This window comes from Pieris brassicae, chromosome 1 (assembly GCF_905147105.1).
Source record: "Pieris brassicae chromosome 1, ilPieBrab1.1, whole genome shotgun sequence".
NCBI classification, from domain to species: domain Eukaryota; kingdom Metazoa; phylum Arthropoda; class Insecta; order Lepidoptera; family Pieridae; genus Pieris; species Pieris brassicae.
Window position 1 is genome coordinate 17063316 of NC_059665.1, and position 15369 is coordinate 17078684.

Here is a 15369-nt window from a genome sequence, read left to right on the forward strand (position 1 = left end):
ATCTGGATCACGGCCAAGCAATCAAAACCCCATACAAATGTTGAATTACAAAAGATTCGTATTTCATACGTCTTGTTAATTTATTGTATCATATTAGTGTATAGTTTCTAAATACATATATAACTAGCCAATACCTTAAAAGCTGAAATAATAAAATAGAAGCCCAAGTAATAGTTTTAGAATGCTTGCTGTTTTGTATATTTGAGCACACGTCAACGAAAAGCTACAGACCAATTTTTGTACAGCCGAATCACTTTTATTATTTGAACAGTAATTTATTGTAATAAATTATATTTTTTGACGTCTTACAGTTTTTTACTCTGACGCAGTTCCAATTTTTATGATTAATTTTCAGTTTGACATTAACAAGGCGACATCTATTAAATGGTGCAAGAAACATAATTTACTTTAAAAAGTATGGTCTAACAAATTATTGTGTGGGAGTAATGTTTTTGATTTATTACACAAAAGGTATTTAGACAGAAGACTGCATAACAAGTTGTTTGTGGTTACAGATTTGATTAACGTTTACTGTTAAAGTTGTTCCAAATGCAAACTATTCTATGAACTGTAATTCTCATTTCTTTAGATCATTTTCAATTACATTATTTGCAAACTTCAGGAGTAATAAAAAAGTGGTTGTAATTTAATTAAATTTAATTATTTGCTCTTTTCACATAGCTCTTCAAATTGTGCCTTCAGCTGTTTGGTGTAACTGTCTAAACGGTATGCATTTGCTTCAAATTGTGTTACCTGAGAATCAATGTCATCAATTTGCTGCAGAAGTGGTAAAATGCTAGTATCATCTGAAAATAAGTGTAATGTAAATATATAGGTGTAAAACATAAGTTTAATACCAATTTTTTTTTGCAGTAAAAACTTAATTCGAACAGATAAGAATTAATAGCTTTGATTGAAAGTCAGCACTCTTTTTACTCTTAAAAACAAACATACTTACACATTTTGTTGTATTCATTCAGGGTTTTTTCCAAGTTAACAGTAAGGTTTTTAAGATCAGCATACTTTGTTATAGCTAATCTGTTAATTTCTTCCAGCAGTATATAATGATCCTTAAATATTCATACTTATTATTCTCTTAGTGTTTATTATAAAATCATAAAAAAGGAAACATTGTATTTTATATACCTGTCCCGCTGTTACTTCACCTTGAAGGTAATCATTAGTCCTTTTAAACAATTGTGTAGCAAGTCGACTTATAATGGGATCATGAGGATCTAATACTTCAAAACTTGAGCAGCTTGGTGATACATGCAGGTTATCTGCAATAAATATGAAGTTAGGTAAGCTTATAAAATAATATTCGATTATTTAAACTGAACAGGACAAGACCAACCTCGGTTCCTTTCCTCTGCTGACCATTTTTCACGACCAATATCTTCATCAGACATTATGTATAATTACTAAAGAGCTTACTTATTAAAGATAGAGAAATCTGTAAAGAAATATATATATCATAACATGGTATGTATTATATGTCATATAATGAATTGTAAATGTATTAATAAACGGAAACATTCAGTTCTGATAAAGTAGTATGTGAACAATAAAGAATACTCAACCGTATATTCAATTGTTTAAGTACTATTTATGGCGTTAATTAACACTTCTTCGTATATAACATATTGATAAATATGTATTATTTATATTTTAAATTTACCTTTAAAATGTATTCACGGCCAAACTTAACTCAACTGTCAGTTGACAATGTCAGTTGTCATTTCTTATAAATCAAATCCACAGCTACTCAATTTAAGTCACAGTGTTATACTTTTGAGTTTCCCTTGCGTATTTAAATAACATTACTTTATAATTTTATCAGTGCACGCTCTACAACCAATGACCAATCACTAAGCCGGAGTGCGCACTGCGCACGTCGCACACTACCGAGTATCGGACTGCGAGACACTCTCATAAGCTATAATTTAATGACGTATGTAGTCCTACTAACGTATCGTATTCATATACCGTTTATTGAATTTGAATACCGATATTGTGATGGATTTTTTTCTCCTCATTTCTATTAATCGAATATAGCTATAATCCTGTGATATTTCATGTTGTTAGCGACTACAGCGAAGTCGGTAAAATTATAATATCGTAAACGAAATCAACTATAGTAACGGCTACAGACGGACTCATAAGAATATTCCATATAGTGTATGAAATATGGGTACAATAATGTATAAAAATGCTCGCATCTTATAATTGAAAACCTCGAGCATTTCTTTAATTTTATTCAAACTTGTGTTTCCTCCCTCTATATATATACAACGGCAATACGAACTTAAATTTCACGTTGTTTAAATGTCCATTAAGAAATTGACTTTTTTGTTCGTCATTAATCAATCTTAATCTTAGACATAGTCGTTCTCACGATACAAGTTGACGTATTGATTTAACAAAAATGATTGAATCTTGAGAAAGTTTTTTTACTGCTCAAGGGCATAGGTCTGCATCTGCTGAGCATATGCACTCACTACGGCGACCTTTAACGTTCGCGAAACAAAGAGTGATGAGTAAGAAATAGGTTTTTTTTATCGAAGTTTGAAAACTAGATCTAAATAAATTTTGGTCACAATTTAAAAAATAATTGAAGTTTATTTTACGATACCTACCCGACTTATTAACTTACCTATAAGTATCATATAATTTAGGAGATTACCAATTTATATTCGTTAAGTTAGTAATAAATAAATTATTCATACGAAAATTGGCAATGAAATGATCTCAATTCAAAATATTTACCCAGATTTATACGGTACAACGAACTTGGGAAAGGTCGCGAAAGTCATATCGAGTGAGTGAATTCATCGATGTCGACAGAACAAAGCACATCACTGTTTGAAGGCAATATTTCACAGGCCACAAATCTGGACGCCCATTAATGTTTCAACCAAACCCACTCTCAAAACAAAGAAATGCAACATTGTGCCTACAATTGGTGTCGTAAAATAAATGTCCTTTTATATTTTTAGGACTTTACATTTAAGTAAACTCTTTAAATTTTAGTTCAAATATGATATGTAATGCTGTTAGAACAGATTAACAGTTTTATTTTTTTGATGAAAAAAAATCGTCTTATCGTGGTTATAACATATCCACATTAACAAAGTCCCTACAATCTACATATAGATACGTATAAAGATTTTAAAAGGTTCTATCACATTTGCCACGAGGCCTTGTACAAAGTGTAGTGTCTAGTTGCCTTCAGCCCTTAGTCATGTCATAAAATCTAAGTTTTCCATTATCAAAAACTAAGTAGAGCATAAACGTGTACGACATTTAATGTCGTTTAACAGAATTTAGGAATAGGTTAGTGAAAAAATTTACAAAAGTCTACGTATTTTGGGTAGAGCGACTGAGCGTTTTTCACTTCATTGTTATAATTAATAAAGATAAATTAGAATGATACCCATACTTGTAAAATCTCTTTTATTTGCTTTAAAATTTTATGGTTATTATACTTAACTTGATAGCCCATAAAACACGAAAATATTGCGAAATTTAAAACGCTTAACTCGGAACGTGATGGTTTAAGACGTAAAATCTTAACAGTCCCATGTGCAACACGTACTTATGTTTTATTTTAAAACCTTTATTTACCCACTTCTCACAGTATCTTAGCAGCTTATCTGCTCTAGATATAATATAGATATGTTTGAAGAAAACCTTGAAGTCCCAATGATCAATGGTCAACAAATTAACTACATCATTAAGACTATATGTTTTTGTAGCTTATTTTTCATGGGCTGATTTAAACCCACGGGGGTTAAATGTAACGCATCTTGATTGGAATGTTAACTTATCCTAACTATTTATTATGTTTATTTACTTGAATAAACAGAATATTTAATCACATTTATAGCAATAAATTTTATTGATACAATCTTAAACTATTTTTTATTATGAGTGTGATACTTGCGTAAATAAATTATAATATAAAAAAAACAAAGATTTCAATTAAATTTAATGTGAATATAATAAGTAAAACGGCGAAAAAAAGAACAAATCGGCATGTATACTCAAATATACTCCCTTTTCAGACGATGACTATACAGTAGTCGAAGCAACTACAAATGAGAGACTTCGACTTATTTGCGGACTGAAGCCAAGAAATCAGATGCCAGCAGTTCGGTGGTTCTTTGACGGTAAACCAATTGAAAATCAGGGAAAAAACCGGCTTATGCAGCAAAGACAATGGTAGGTCATTACAATTATTAATTCAAGATAAGAGCGTACCAACTTAAGAGGCCGGCAACGCACTTGCGATGCTTCTGGCAGTGTGAGTGTCCATAAGCGGCAGCATCACTTAGCATCAGATGAGGCTTCGAACCGTTTACGCCCTCTTATATAAAAATATCGATTCGTTACACTGATCATAGTACATATTTATATATATATAATTGACTTTAATAGCAATATAAGAAAATTGCATATTTTATCAAAATTAAACTTATTATTACTATAAATAGAAGAGGGAAATGATTGATATAGGGGCTCTCATAAACTCAGTTCTAAAAGAACCAATTGGCTACGATACTCCCATACATCTAGTTTAATCAGCCAATTTATGATCGGTATTAGCTTCTGAGAATCGATGGTATTAGACTAAATCGATCTGAATTAGAATTTACATCAATATTTACGCATTTCTCTGGTAATGCTGCAAATACAAGCGATAAATCACGTTAAGCGAGCTGTGGTAGAGAAAACAAACTGTCGATCATGTTAATATTTTAAATCGATCACAACTTGAACAATGTAGTATATGAAGTAGCTTTTAATAATAATGCATTGCTTTTTGCCTTCGCAGTTAGCATATACCGATTATTCGGCTAAATGAAAAACCTTACAGATAGGTAAATGAATTCAAACAATGTCGAATGTTCGTTACATATACTTTAAGGTATTTCACTATGAAATTTCAGGTTAAGGATAAAAGGGTTTCGCGCTAAAGATGCCGGAGTATACGCTTGTCAAAATGAAGAAGATGAAAGTAAAGAAATGAGTGTTACAATTAAACATAAACCCGAAATCGATGCTGATATTGAAGGTTGGTCAGAAATAGTTCAGTTTTTATAGTACAATTTAAGTACTTCCTTCTTTATTATAATAGTAACTATGGTTAAAATATTATATATCTAAGATTAAAATATTAATCATATGTTTTCATACTGTATTCATATTGTTCTCTGTATCATTTTCATTTCAGGTAAAACTTGTGTCTTAACAATAAACTTTGATTCTATTAAAAACCTCGCCTACGGCTTATTTTACTTGTTTTAATACCCATCATTATGGAACACTTTAATTTACTATAGTATACTATTATTTATTAATAGTCCCTTCAAATGCCATTCCATGTGGTCATTATGAATAGGATTTTTACACCGAAGAGTATTCATTTGACGCAGTGGACTCATTTATTTCAATGTTAAATTTTACATCTACCTATGAAAGCGTACAAACCTCGAATTCGACCCCAGTTATTTTCATACTATATTTAATTGGCATCTTTATTGGACATCCAGATGTGTAAACAGAATACCACGGCTTGCCTTGCAACGAGGCGAAATGTTATGATTATAAATACTGTCTCAATGTTTGTGAACTTGTCGTTTATAGTTAAATTTGGTGATGATTCTGTCGTAATGGCCTGAAATTGTACATCGGCTTAACTTTATAAATTATATAACGTAGATGCTTTATAATTATGTCCAAAAAAACTTTGAAGTTAATGCTTCTAACGATTATTATTAGTATAGCATTATACCTAACATGGTGTATGTTAGGTATATGTGTTCTATGGTTTATTACCATATAATATAACTAACTATCGATATATTTCTAGAATATCAATCAGACGATGTACAGCGACCTATGCCAGAAATACTATCACAACACTCAGCGCAGTTAGTCGAAAACAACACCATAGACGAAACACACAGAGAATACGACCCCAAAGACGACGATCCTGATGAGAGGAATGAAAAAGAGCATTTAAATTATGGTCATGTTGATAATACTAAGTCCAAGTACGCGCCGAAGTTTAAACATCCACTGAAAATGTATAATATGGAAATGAAGCCAGCAGGCAGTTCGATTCGGTTCAAATGCGCTGCTGAAGGTGAGCTACTGATTTAATGTTTTGTGGCCCTTCAATGGGGCAGGGTATCTGTAGCGTTTCTTTGTGAATAACATTGCTTTCGATTGAGAAAGAACTCTGAAAAGATTAACAGTAAACAAAAGATTTGAATTGGAAGTCTTGCGTATTTTATTTATTACTTTATTATTAATTTTCATAAGTATACATAGTAACCAATATTGTTTCCTCTTCAGGCACCAACGTTAAACCCTTTAGTGGTTTTTGGTGTTTTCTGAACCGTTAGTGTATCTAAATTACGCAATAATAAATATATAAAAAGTATAAATTAAATTTATTAGATGACAAACATGATTGAAATCGTTATTAAAGTTCGATTTACAATCGAAACCAATCTTCCGGCACAGATGTATGTATTATCATTGAAGTATGTTAAATCATTGAAGTATATATTTTCGTCATAACCCATCATGACATTAAAATATATTAATTTTACTAGTAAATTGTCTACTGTAAAATTTATCCACATTTGTTTACACGTTCAAGGCATTAACCCGTGTTACCGAAAATGATATCCTCCCGCCAGTTATAAATACTTTATGACGCCGTTAACTTTTACAGGTAATCCTATGCCCAACATAACGTGGTATAAAAATAATGTTACACCAATATCGAGAAGTTACTTCAAACCATCTTATGGTAAATGGTTGATGTCGTTGGACGAATTAACCAAAGCTGATAATGGAAACTACACTTGCAAAGTGTGCAATGAATTGGGATGTATTCAACATGTTTATACACTTCATATACAAGGTATTGTGATATTATTTTCCATATACAATCTGTTTTATTAAACGCAAGAACAAAACTTACCATCTTTACGTTCAACATTTATAATTTTATTCATGATTACTGATATTTTGAAAATCTAATTACTTGTAAATACATAGGTCACATTAATTTATAATTTTCTAAAGGTTTTTACAAAGAATTGTGATTAGGTTAAGACTTTGTTTATAAGTATATAAAAATACATTAATATGTAATTAATTCTCGGGCACACCACCAATATAGAACTCTCACTACAAATATGATAACGTATATAATAAAGATGCATTACCTCGTAGAACGCTATCCTTCAAGTCCCTACATAAAAGAAGGATATCCAGGGAACATCACGGTTCTTGTGAATGACACAGTACAGCTCCAGTGTCCACCGGTATCTGACTTAGAACCATTGGTGTACTGGATAAGACCATTTAACACTTCATTGAAAGACGCTGAAGTCGGACCAAGCGACTCGCCACCTCCAGTCGGAGATCGAATAGAGGTCTTTGATTATGTTCTGGTGGTGGAATTTTGGTTTCTCACAAGAGCTTTGTGAAATTGGCTTAGTATTTATAGAAATCTATTCTATCTCAGTGTATACCTATTGAAACCCTTACAAAACCCTAAACTTCCGTCAATATCGTATGTGTTATATATATATATATATATATATATTACGTATCAACTTGTTGTTATTTTGTTTATTCTGTACAAAGCCAATTTCACCTAGGTAAAAGGTTACTATAAAAGCACCGTAAACTGAAAATCACAGCAAATGTTAATAACCTCATTATCTCACATAAACTAACTGGTAAAGGATTGGTGATGGCCATTTTACTCATAAGGTTAAAGGTTAATCTTAAGAACCCTCTTTAAATTACCTGGTTGTGGCAATTATTTACAATTTTCCACAGAACGGGAGATAAAGGTAATTTATAGCTGATCCTGTCTCAATAGATTAGGTTTGTCTTATCGGGGTTTAATCAATTATCTATGGAGATTGTAGGGTCTAACTGGCAGTTATGTATTAGAAACATCTATCCTTAGGGTTTAAGGTAATTTCTTGCTAAGCCGGCTTGTGACAAGATTCAGCCAGGGTTCGTGTGTCTATTACTTTAAATTGTTGTTCTGATTACGTTTTTACTTTATTTTACAACGCACATGCACTTATTAATGTTGTATAAGTCTTGATTGAAAATTTTGTTACAAATTTATTTCGCCATAGTGTGTTTTAGAAGTTTCTCGATTCGAAATGATAGAGTATCAGCCTATCGTTGTTCTATATGCTTTTGTTGTTAGTATTTGACAAATTCTCTAAATTTTATTTGATTCCGCTAAAACCTTCGTTTCCTAGGAAACCGGAAAGAGTTGCGGGTTCTAACTAAAAAGGTTTTATTTGTCCATAGAGCATCTATACGCAAAACCTGTGTTGACGCAAGCAGCAGTTAATCAAACGAAACTTGTTGGACAAACAGCGAAATTCAGTTGCGAATTTCTCTCAGACCTACATCCATCTGTTTACTGGATGTATTTTAACACACACGAATATATTTATAATGTCTCAACGTCGGATGCTGGCAGTAAAGAGCCAGTCGTGTACAGAGACGTTTCTAGAGTTGTTATGGTGAGGGGACTGTTGTGTGCTCTGTGTGATCTGTGCTTTATGGCATGTTTATGCTTGTTTTTTCTGCATTCTTTCGTTTACAGTATTTCTTAATGGACGAAGTTAATTTCGTATTGAAACGTAATTTAAATAGAATTTAAGTTGTATTATGCATGAACATTGCTTTTTTGCCTTTTCTTATGTATATGTTGAGTATATATATGCATGTTTGAGCGCTAATTGATATAATTCTATTATCTCAGACCTGAATTAAAAGTTTCTTTTTCTTTATCTATAGTATTCATATGTGGATGCTGATTCCCTAATAAAAACAATGGAAAAATGTATTAGGTAATTTTGCTTTTATAACATGGTCATGTAGTTGATAAACATTCTAATGTTTTAAGATTTATAGACTATAGAAGATACACTGTTATATTAGACCTCACTTCATGATACCTGGGTTTGTTTATAAGTTTCTACTCCTTGAGTTTTGCATGAATTGAACTGTTCTTCATAGATTTGACCTTGATCCGGTAAATGATGGATATCAAAGCGGTGATACTTTGTAACCTTTGCAACTAGTTTATTGAAGATTGTTTAAGCATAGAAAATCACGTGCTTAAAGATGTAAAATTTTACTTACAGACTGAAAATCCAGAAGACTTGCCCGAACAGTTGACAATATACAACGTTACGAAAGAAGACGAGGGGTGGTACGTCTGTGTAGCTCTCAACTCTTTGGGCAACACGACTGCGAAGGGCTACTTAACAGTTCTTGATTGTAAGTAACTATTGTCTTCTTGGCGAATACACACGAATTTAAAACATTCGATATTTATATTGATTAGTGACAGTGACAAATAATGCGGTTAAAGTTAAATTTTAAATAAATATGTAATTAATAATACGAGCTGCCGTTCGAATCTCGGTTATGCACCAATGTGTTTTCTTTGTCTATGTGCAATTACACCTCGCCCTTACTCTGTAACGACAGCGATACAAATGCTGACGTTTTTGTATGCAAGTTCAAAGAAGTTCTCTTAATCCCAATGTTGTTATATCAACACTACGGATACAAACTGAATATTGAGATCGGGATCGCTGTCGGTAGTGCAGTGTTAGCTCGATCCCCGGCTGTGCACCAATGGACTTTCTTTCTATGTGTGCATTTTACATTCGCTCGAACGGTGAAGGAAAACATGGTGAGGAAATCGGCTTGCCTTAGATCCAAAAAATCGACGGCGTGCGTCAGGCACAGAAGGCTGATCACTTGCCTATTAGATTAACAAATGATCATGAAACAGATACTGAAATCTGAGCCCAGACCTAAAAAGGGTCGTAGTGCCAATGATTTATTGTTTATCGCTGTATCACTATTGGAAGTTACAGAAAAAGGGCCCTGCTCTTACGGTGTACAAACCGCGTTTCAATCTCAAAAACTGACAAAATGTCGGTCACTGACCTACTTGCTTAATAAAGAGATCAAATGTTATAATAAAAGAAAAAGGAGCGGATGAAATCTGATAACTAGATACGGTTCTAATACCACTGATTATTTAAAACATTTACATTACAACGTAGTGTTAAGACGATTAAAATATTCTCTTTTAAAATAAATTCACCTAACTTTACATAAACAAATACTTGCATCGCACATTTGAGCAAAACTTGCGCGCCATTATTCTAATTTCAAATTTCAGCGTTTCCGGTACCGGAAGCACTGGATCACGGGAAACATACATTACTAATAAACATCTTGACTGCCGTACTCGGTGCTATGTTCTTCGTGGCTGCTATTATCGTGGTGATGATATTCAAAAAGTTAAAACAGGAGAAGTTAAAAAAGCAACTGGCTATTGAAACTGCACGCGCAGTGATTGTCACGCATTGGACGAAGAAAGTAACAGTAGAGAAACCACTGATGAATGGAACACAGAATATTACTGAGGAGGGTTTGGTAAGTACTTATATGTATATATAGTGACACGTGTAATTTTATATAGGGTCTGCTGTATAGGGTATATTATTTAGTGATTACGTCAACAGTGTTTATTTACTTTTTTACACATATTACACATTGTCTATGCTTGATAATTAAATGCATTTTTGAGGATTCCTACAAAAAATTTATACGTTTATGTACTATTATTTTTGAGAGCTTTGCTTACTTTTGCTGACAAGAGGGGGGGGGGGAACGGTCTCGCGTTCAAATTCCCTATGCAATAAGCCATGATACAATGGCAAACACAAAATAACTTTAATTGATCTAAATATACGTGTTAAAATGCTCGTTAATTCCAGCTGATGCCAGTAGTAAAGATCGAGAAGCAAAAGCTGTCTCAAGTGCAGAAAAACACTGAGGCAATGATGATGTCAGAATACGAGTTACCCGTGGACATAGATTGGGAAGTGCCAAGGGAGTCACTGGCATTGGGCAAGGTTTTGGGAGAGGGAGAGTTTGGGAAGGTCGTGAAGGCAGATTGTTTGGGGATACTGAAGCCTGGTGTTCAGGCTGTGGTCGCTGTCAAGATGCTTAAAGGTAAGGCTTACTTTAATTGTAGAATGGGGTTTTATGATTCCAAGTTTTACGCAGTAGCCCGATGGACATTGATAAATGCAAAATAAGTGACCTATTATTTTAATGACATTCCACTTTATACAAACCACGGTGGTTTTCAAAGTAATATACCGTGATTTAGATTGTAATATTCTGTAAAATAAATATTTTTTTACTTTAATTAAAAATACGTTAAAGAGTACCAGTTTCAGCGACTAATTAATCTTATAGCAAAAACCGTTACCAATGGTTTTAAAAACACCTTGCCCTTACTCGGACTTTGAACGTACAGGACGAGATACTTACAAACAATTCAATATAATATAAATATATTTTATCCTACATTCGTTTAAATGTATATATATACCTAATTAGTTAGTCTCCTAAAAACACTAGCAATACTGGAGTACTAATTTTTTAGATTCGATGTAGTTAATAGTAGATATGAAATGAGACAGTTAAATAAGAAAAAGGTTCTATTTGAATTTTTTTATCGTTTTTTTACATGAATTGCGTTTTGGCTACAGTGGTAAGACTGGTACTGGTAAGAAGGTACCGGTACTGGTTACTGGTAAGACTTTAAGTAATAAAGTCAAATACATATATTAAAAAAAAATTTTTTTTTCATATTATAAAGAGGGAAAGTTGCATACGATGTATTGAATTTTTTCAGAGGGTCACACAGACGCTGAAATGATGGCGCTAGTGTCTGAAATGGAGATGATGAAGATGATAGGAAAGCATGTGAACATCATCAACTTGTTAGGATGCTGTACTCAAGATGGACCTCTGTACGTCATAGTGGAATACGCTCCGAATGGAAATCTAAGAGAGTTTTTGAGGAACCACCGACCGGGAAACAGGTATATTGAAAACAAAATATAGATGGCGCTGACTTTAATTTTTTTTTTAAATCTTGCTTTCATACCTTTGATTTATAACAGCTACACGTAGATGTCGCTCTGTTACTTGTTAAATTTTAAATACTATGGATAGATGGCGCTTATGCGCGTTGGGTTTCAAAATGCTACTTACAGACAGTGCTCTGTTGTTTTCCAATTTTCCTTTAACATTTTACGTTTGTTATAAATTGGTAATGAGTTGTTTAACGCTACGGATAGATTGCGCTGATATACGTGTGCTAAAATAATATTTACGTAGAGATTATGGAATTTTTTAAGGTTTTGTACCCACAATTTATTTATAATTTTGTATTCCACAGATATGAATCACCAACCGAAGACCTGAAAGATAAGAAAACGCTTACGCAGAAAGACTTGGTCTCCTTCTCTTATCAAGTTGCAAGAGGAATGGAGTATTTAGCTTCTAGACGGGTAAGTGTCCTATTACAGAAAACTTCCAAATACATAATATAGGAGAATTTTTACTCAATAAAAGTCTGCTTTAGAATTATTTTTTTACAAAAGTTTATACTTACCAATATCTGTACATAAGTATGGACCATCCAATAAAGGAATTAACTGCCAATAAATAATCAAAATAAATCAGTGGCGCTACAACCTCTTTAGGTTTTTCTGAACCAGTTACATGATCATTTTTCAATCTAATACGCAAGTAATCAGCCTCCTGTGCCTGACACATGTCGTCAACTTTTTCTAAGACATGCCGATTTCCTTACGATGCGAGCGATGTTAAAATAATTACTTTATAACTACGATTATTTTAGTGAATGCTTAAGGAATTGCCGGCGACTATACTTTCCGACAATATCGCTAAGGTTGAGCGAGAAAAAATTGTTTTATCAAATCAAATACGCATCTATAAAAAAGTCTAGAACGTTGCCTTTTCTAAAAAGGGATTATCTAAAGAAATATTACGCTCTCTTAGACTTATGGAATATTTAATTTTTGAATTCTTTCCAGTGTATCCACCGTGATCTAGCAGCCCGTAATGTGCTCGTGTCTGACGATTGTGTGCTAAAGATAGCGGACTTCGGCTTAGCCAAAGACGTGCACAGTAACGACTATTACCGCAAAAAGACTGAGGGCAGATTGCCTGTGCGATGGATGGCTCCCGAATCCTTGTACCACAAGGTGTTTACTACGCAGACTGATGTGTAAGTAACGAATCTAATAATAAGAATCCACAGCGCTACAGCCTTACATGGGTCTTGGCCTTAGATTGCATCATTATTTCATAGACAAGTAGGTGAACAGGCACTCTGTCACATTTTGTAGATTTTTGGATTTTCATTTGGATGAGTTAGATGCGCGTAGACAGAAAGTCTGTTGCTGCACGGGGACTGAACCTACGACCCAAGGAGTCGCTCACTGAAGCCACTAGGCTAACAATGCTTTTGGTAACAAATATAGTAAACATTAATTTCCGCATGGACTATAGATTAAAGACAATTTCAGCCACTATTTTTTTATCGCTCGAAAGAAATTGGGGTATTTTCTAAGGAATAGGTATCTAATAAAAAGGCCGCTTAAAAATAAGCCGGCCTATATTTATTATACAGATTATATATTTATCTGAAATACAAAACTTCGTTATGTGGCATTTCTAAATATCTTTTACCTATAGGTTTCTGTATCTTTGAACCTGAAATAAAATTTATTCTACCGGATACTGACCTCCGGACTCCAAACGTAAATTTTCATGAAGCTGGGTTCTTGAAATAATCAATCTCCATAATACGAATATCCTGTTATTTCAGCTGGTCCTTCGGTGTCCTCCTCTGGGAGATAATGACCCTCGGGGGTACTCCATACCCCACGGTGGCGGGGCAGTACATGTACCAGCATCTCAGCGCGGGACATCGCATGGAAAAGCCACCATGCTGTAGTCTGGAAATGTGAGTATATTATAAAAAATAATTGTCAATAAAATGGCTAATAACAAACAGTGTTCAAACTCCACTGAGCATTTCTTCGATAATATTAATGATTAATTACGTTCATAATATTACTTTATATAAAGCCTCTTTTTCCTTATTAATAATATTATGAAGACTAATTTCTACGGTGAAGAAAAACATCGTACGGAAATTATCATCCAATAGATCTATGTTTTACAAATTTAATCGATAACATTGAAATTTTTGTAAGTTAGTTTATTATCTTTGATGTTACGAATACATTTTTGCGAGACACGTCATTTTAATAACACGTATTAATCTTTTTTTATTATTATTATAATTATATTATAACACCATATTCTTTCAGATACATGTTGATGCGGGAATGCTGGTCGTTCTCTCCAGGCGATAGACCGTCTTTCACTGAACTGGTCGAAGACTTGGATAAGATCCTGACGGTGACTGCCAACCAGGAGTATTTAGACCTGGGACTTCCACAGCTTGACACTCCACCTTCCAGTTATGACGGCTCCGGAGATGAAAGTGACAGTGAATTTCCATTTATTAAATAACATTAAATGTATGTGAATTATTCTTACTGCGAATTCGATAAAAATGTTTAATATATATACTTAAATTATATATATAAAATGAATAATGTAGAAAAAATATTACATATTACATACCATCGGTAGATTTTGACAAGTCTTAATAGAGAAAAAGACTATTATATCTAGAAAGATAATAAGTCTTAAAAATAAATTTTGATTACGGAGGTTATTTTTACCACAATTTTACTTTTCAACGTTAATTTAGATAGTTCAGTATTAAAAATAGTTTGTACGCTTATTGAGTCAAAGCCCACCTCTTTTATGAACTCAAACTTAATTTTCATAATATGGCCTAATGTATCAATTAGCGCGATTTGAGGTTGCACAGCAAACCTCATTGATCGGATACGAAATAATTACTAAATTTATTTATTTACCAAAATTGTCTTGTAAATATAGCTTAGTGTAAATATTACCAAAGTTGGTCTGTTGTATCTTTATTACATTTTATAGTTACGTTAAGTATTTTCGGTGACAAATCCTACGTTTAAGGTACATGAACTAATCCACAACCTATTTTCGTACTTTTTTACAATTGTTGCTTCAATTTACCTTAATTATGAAACTAAGTCACTCTCAGTCTACTCTTAACTGTTCTGCCTTTTCATTAGCGTAACTACAATACAAGATGAAACAATAATGTTCTTTAGTTAACTATTTTTTCTAAATACGGGCGTAAAATGAACCTTAATCAACGACAAGCCCGATTTGATCTCGGCAATTTGTATATGTTCCTGTTTTATGTGCAGAAAAGTATTTATGAAAAATGTATCCTGTCGAAAATGCAAATCTTTTAAAAATAAAATATTCGCCCTATTTGAA

The 15369-nt window shown here is 33.0% G+C and overlaps 2 protein-coding genes across 4 annotated transcripts in view; one reads left to right on the forward strand and one right to left on the reverse strand.

Moving 5' to 3' along the window:
* The window catches only part of LOC123709220 (fibroblast growth factor receptor homolog 1-like), a 57033-nt gene extending 42394 nt beyond the window's left edge, over nt 1-14639 (forward strand). Inside the window, exons 3-15 of one of the 2 annotated variants that reach the window (XM_045660359.1) lie at nt 4065-4221; nt 4950-5074; nt 5873-6148; nt 6746-6937; nt 7252-7454; nt 9204-9339; nt 10259-10515; nt 10860-11097; nt 11789-11978; nt 12338-12449; nt 12999-13192; nt 13796-13933; nt 14304-14639. In XM_045660359.1, the coding sequence (XP_045516315.1) occupies nt 4065-4221; nt 4950-5074; nt 5873-6148; nt 6746-6937; nt 7252-7454; nt 9204-9339; nt 10259-10515; nt 10860-11097; nt 11789-11978; nt 12338-12449; nt 12999-13192; nt 13796-13933; nt 14304-14508 (2423 nt within the window). In that variant the 3' untranslated portion in view covers nt 14509-14639. Of the gene's footprint in view, nt 1-4064; nt 4222-4949; nt 5075-5872; nt 6149-6745; nt 6938-7251; nt 7455-8358; nt 8577-9203; nt 9340-10258; nt 10516-10859; nt 11098-11788; nt 11979-12337; nt 12450-12998; nt 13193-13795; nt 13934-14303 lie in introns of both variants that reach the window. The other variant, XM_045660349.1, reaches the window with a different exon arrangement.
* Nucleotides 640-1901, reverse strand: LOC123709232 (biogenesis of lysosome-related organelles complex 1 subunit 2). 2 transcript variants are annotated; one of them, XM_045660372.1, is made up of 5 exons: nt 1679-1901; nt 1355-1453; nt 1147-1280; nt 959-1070; nt 640-806 (listed from the first exon to the last, which is right to left on the reverse strand). In XM_045660372.1, the coding sequence occupies exons 2-5, from the start codon at nt 1407-1409 to the stop codon at nt 661-663; spliced, it is 447 nt and encodes a 148-aa protein (XP_045516328.1). In that variant the 5' UTR covers nt 1410-1453; nt 1679-1901; the 3' UTR covers nt 640-660. The 2 variants fall into 2 exon arrangements, with proteins under 2 accessions (XP_045516328.1, XP_045516337.1); XM_045660381.1 differs by having other exon boundaries at nt 1581-1901.
* Nucleotides 14640-15369: the final 730 nt, after the last annotated feature.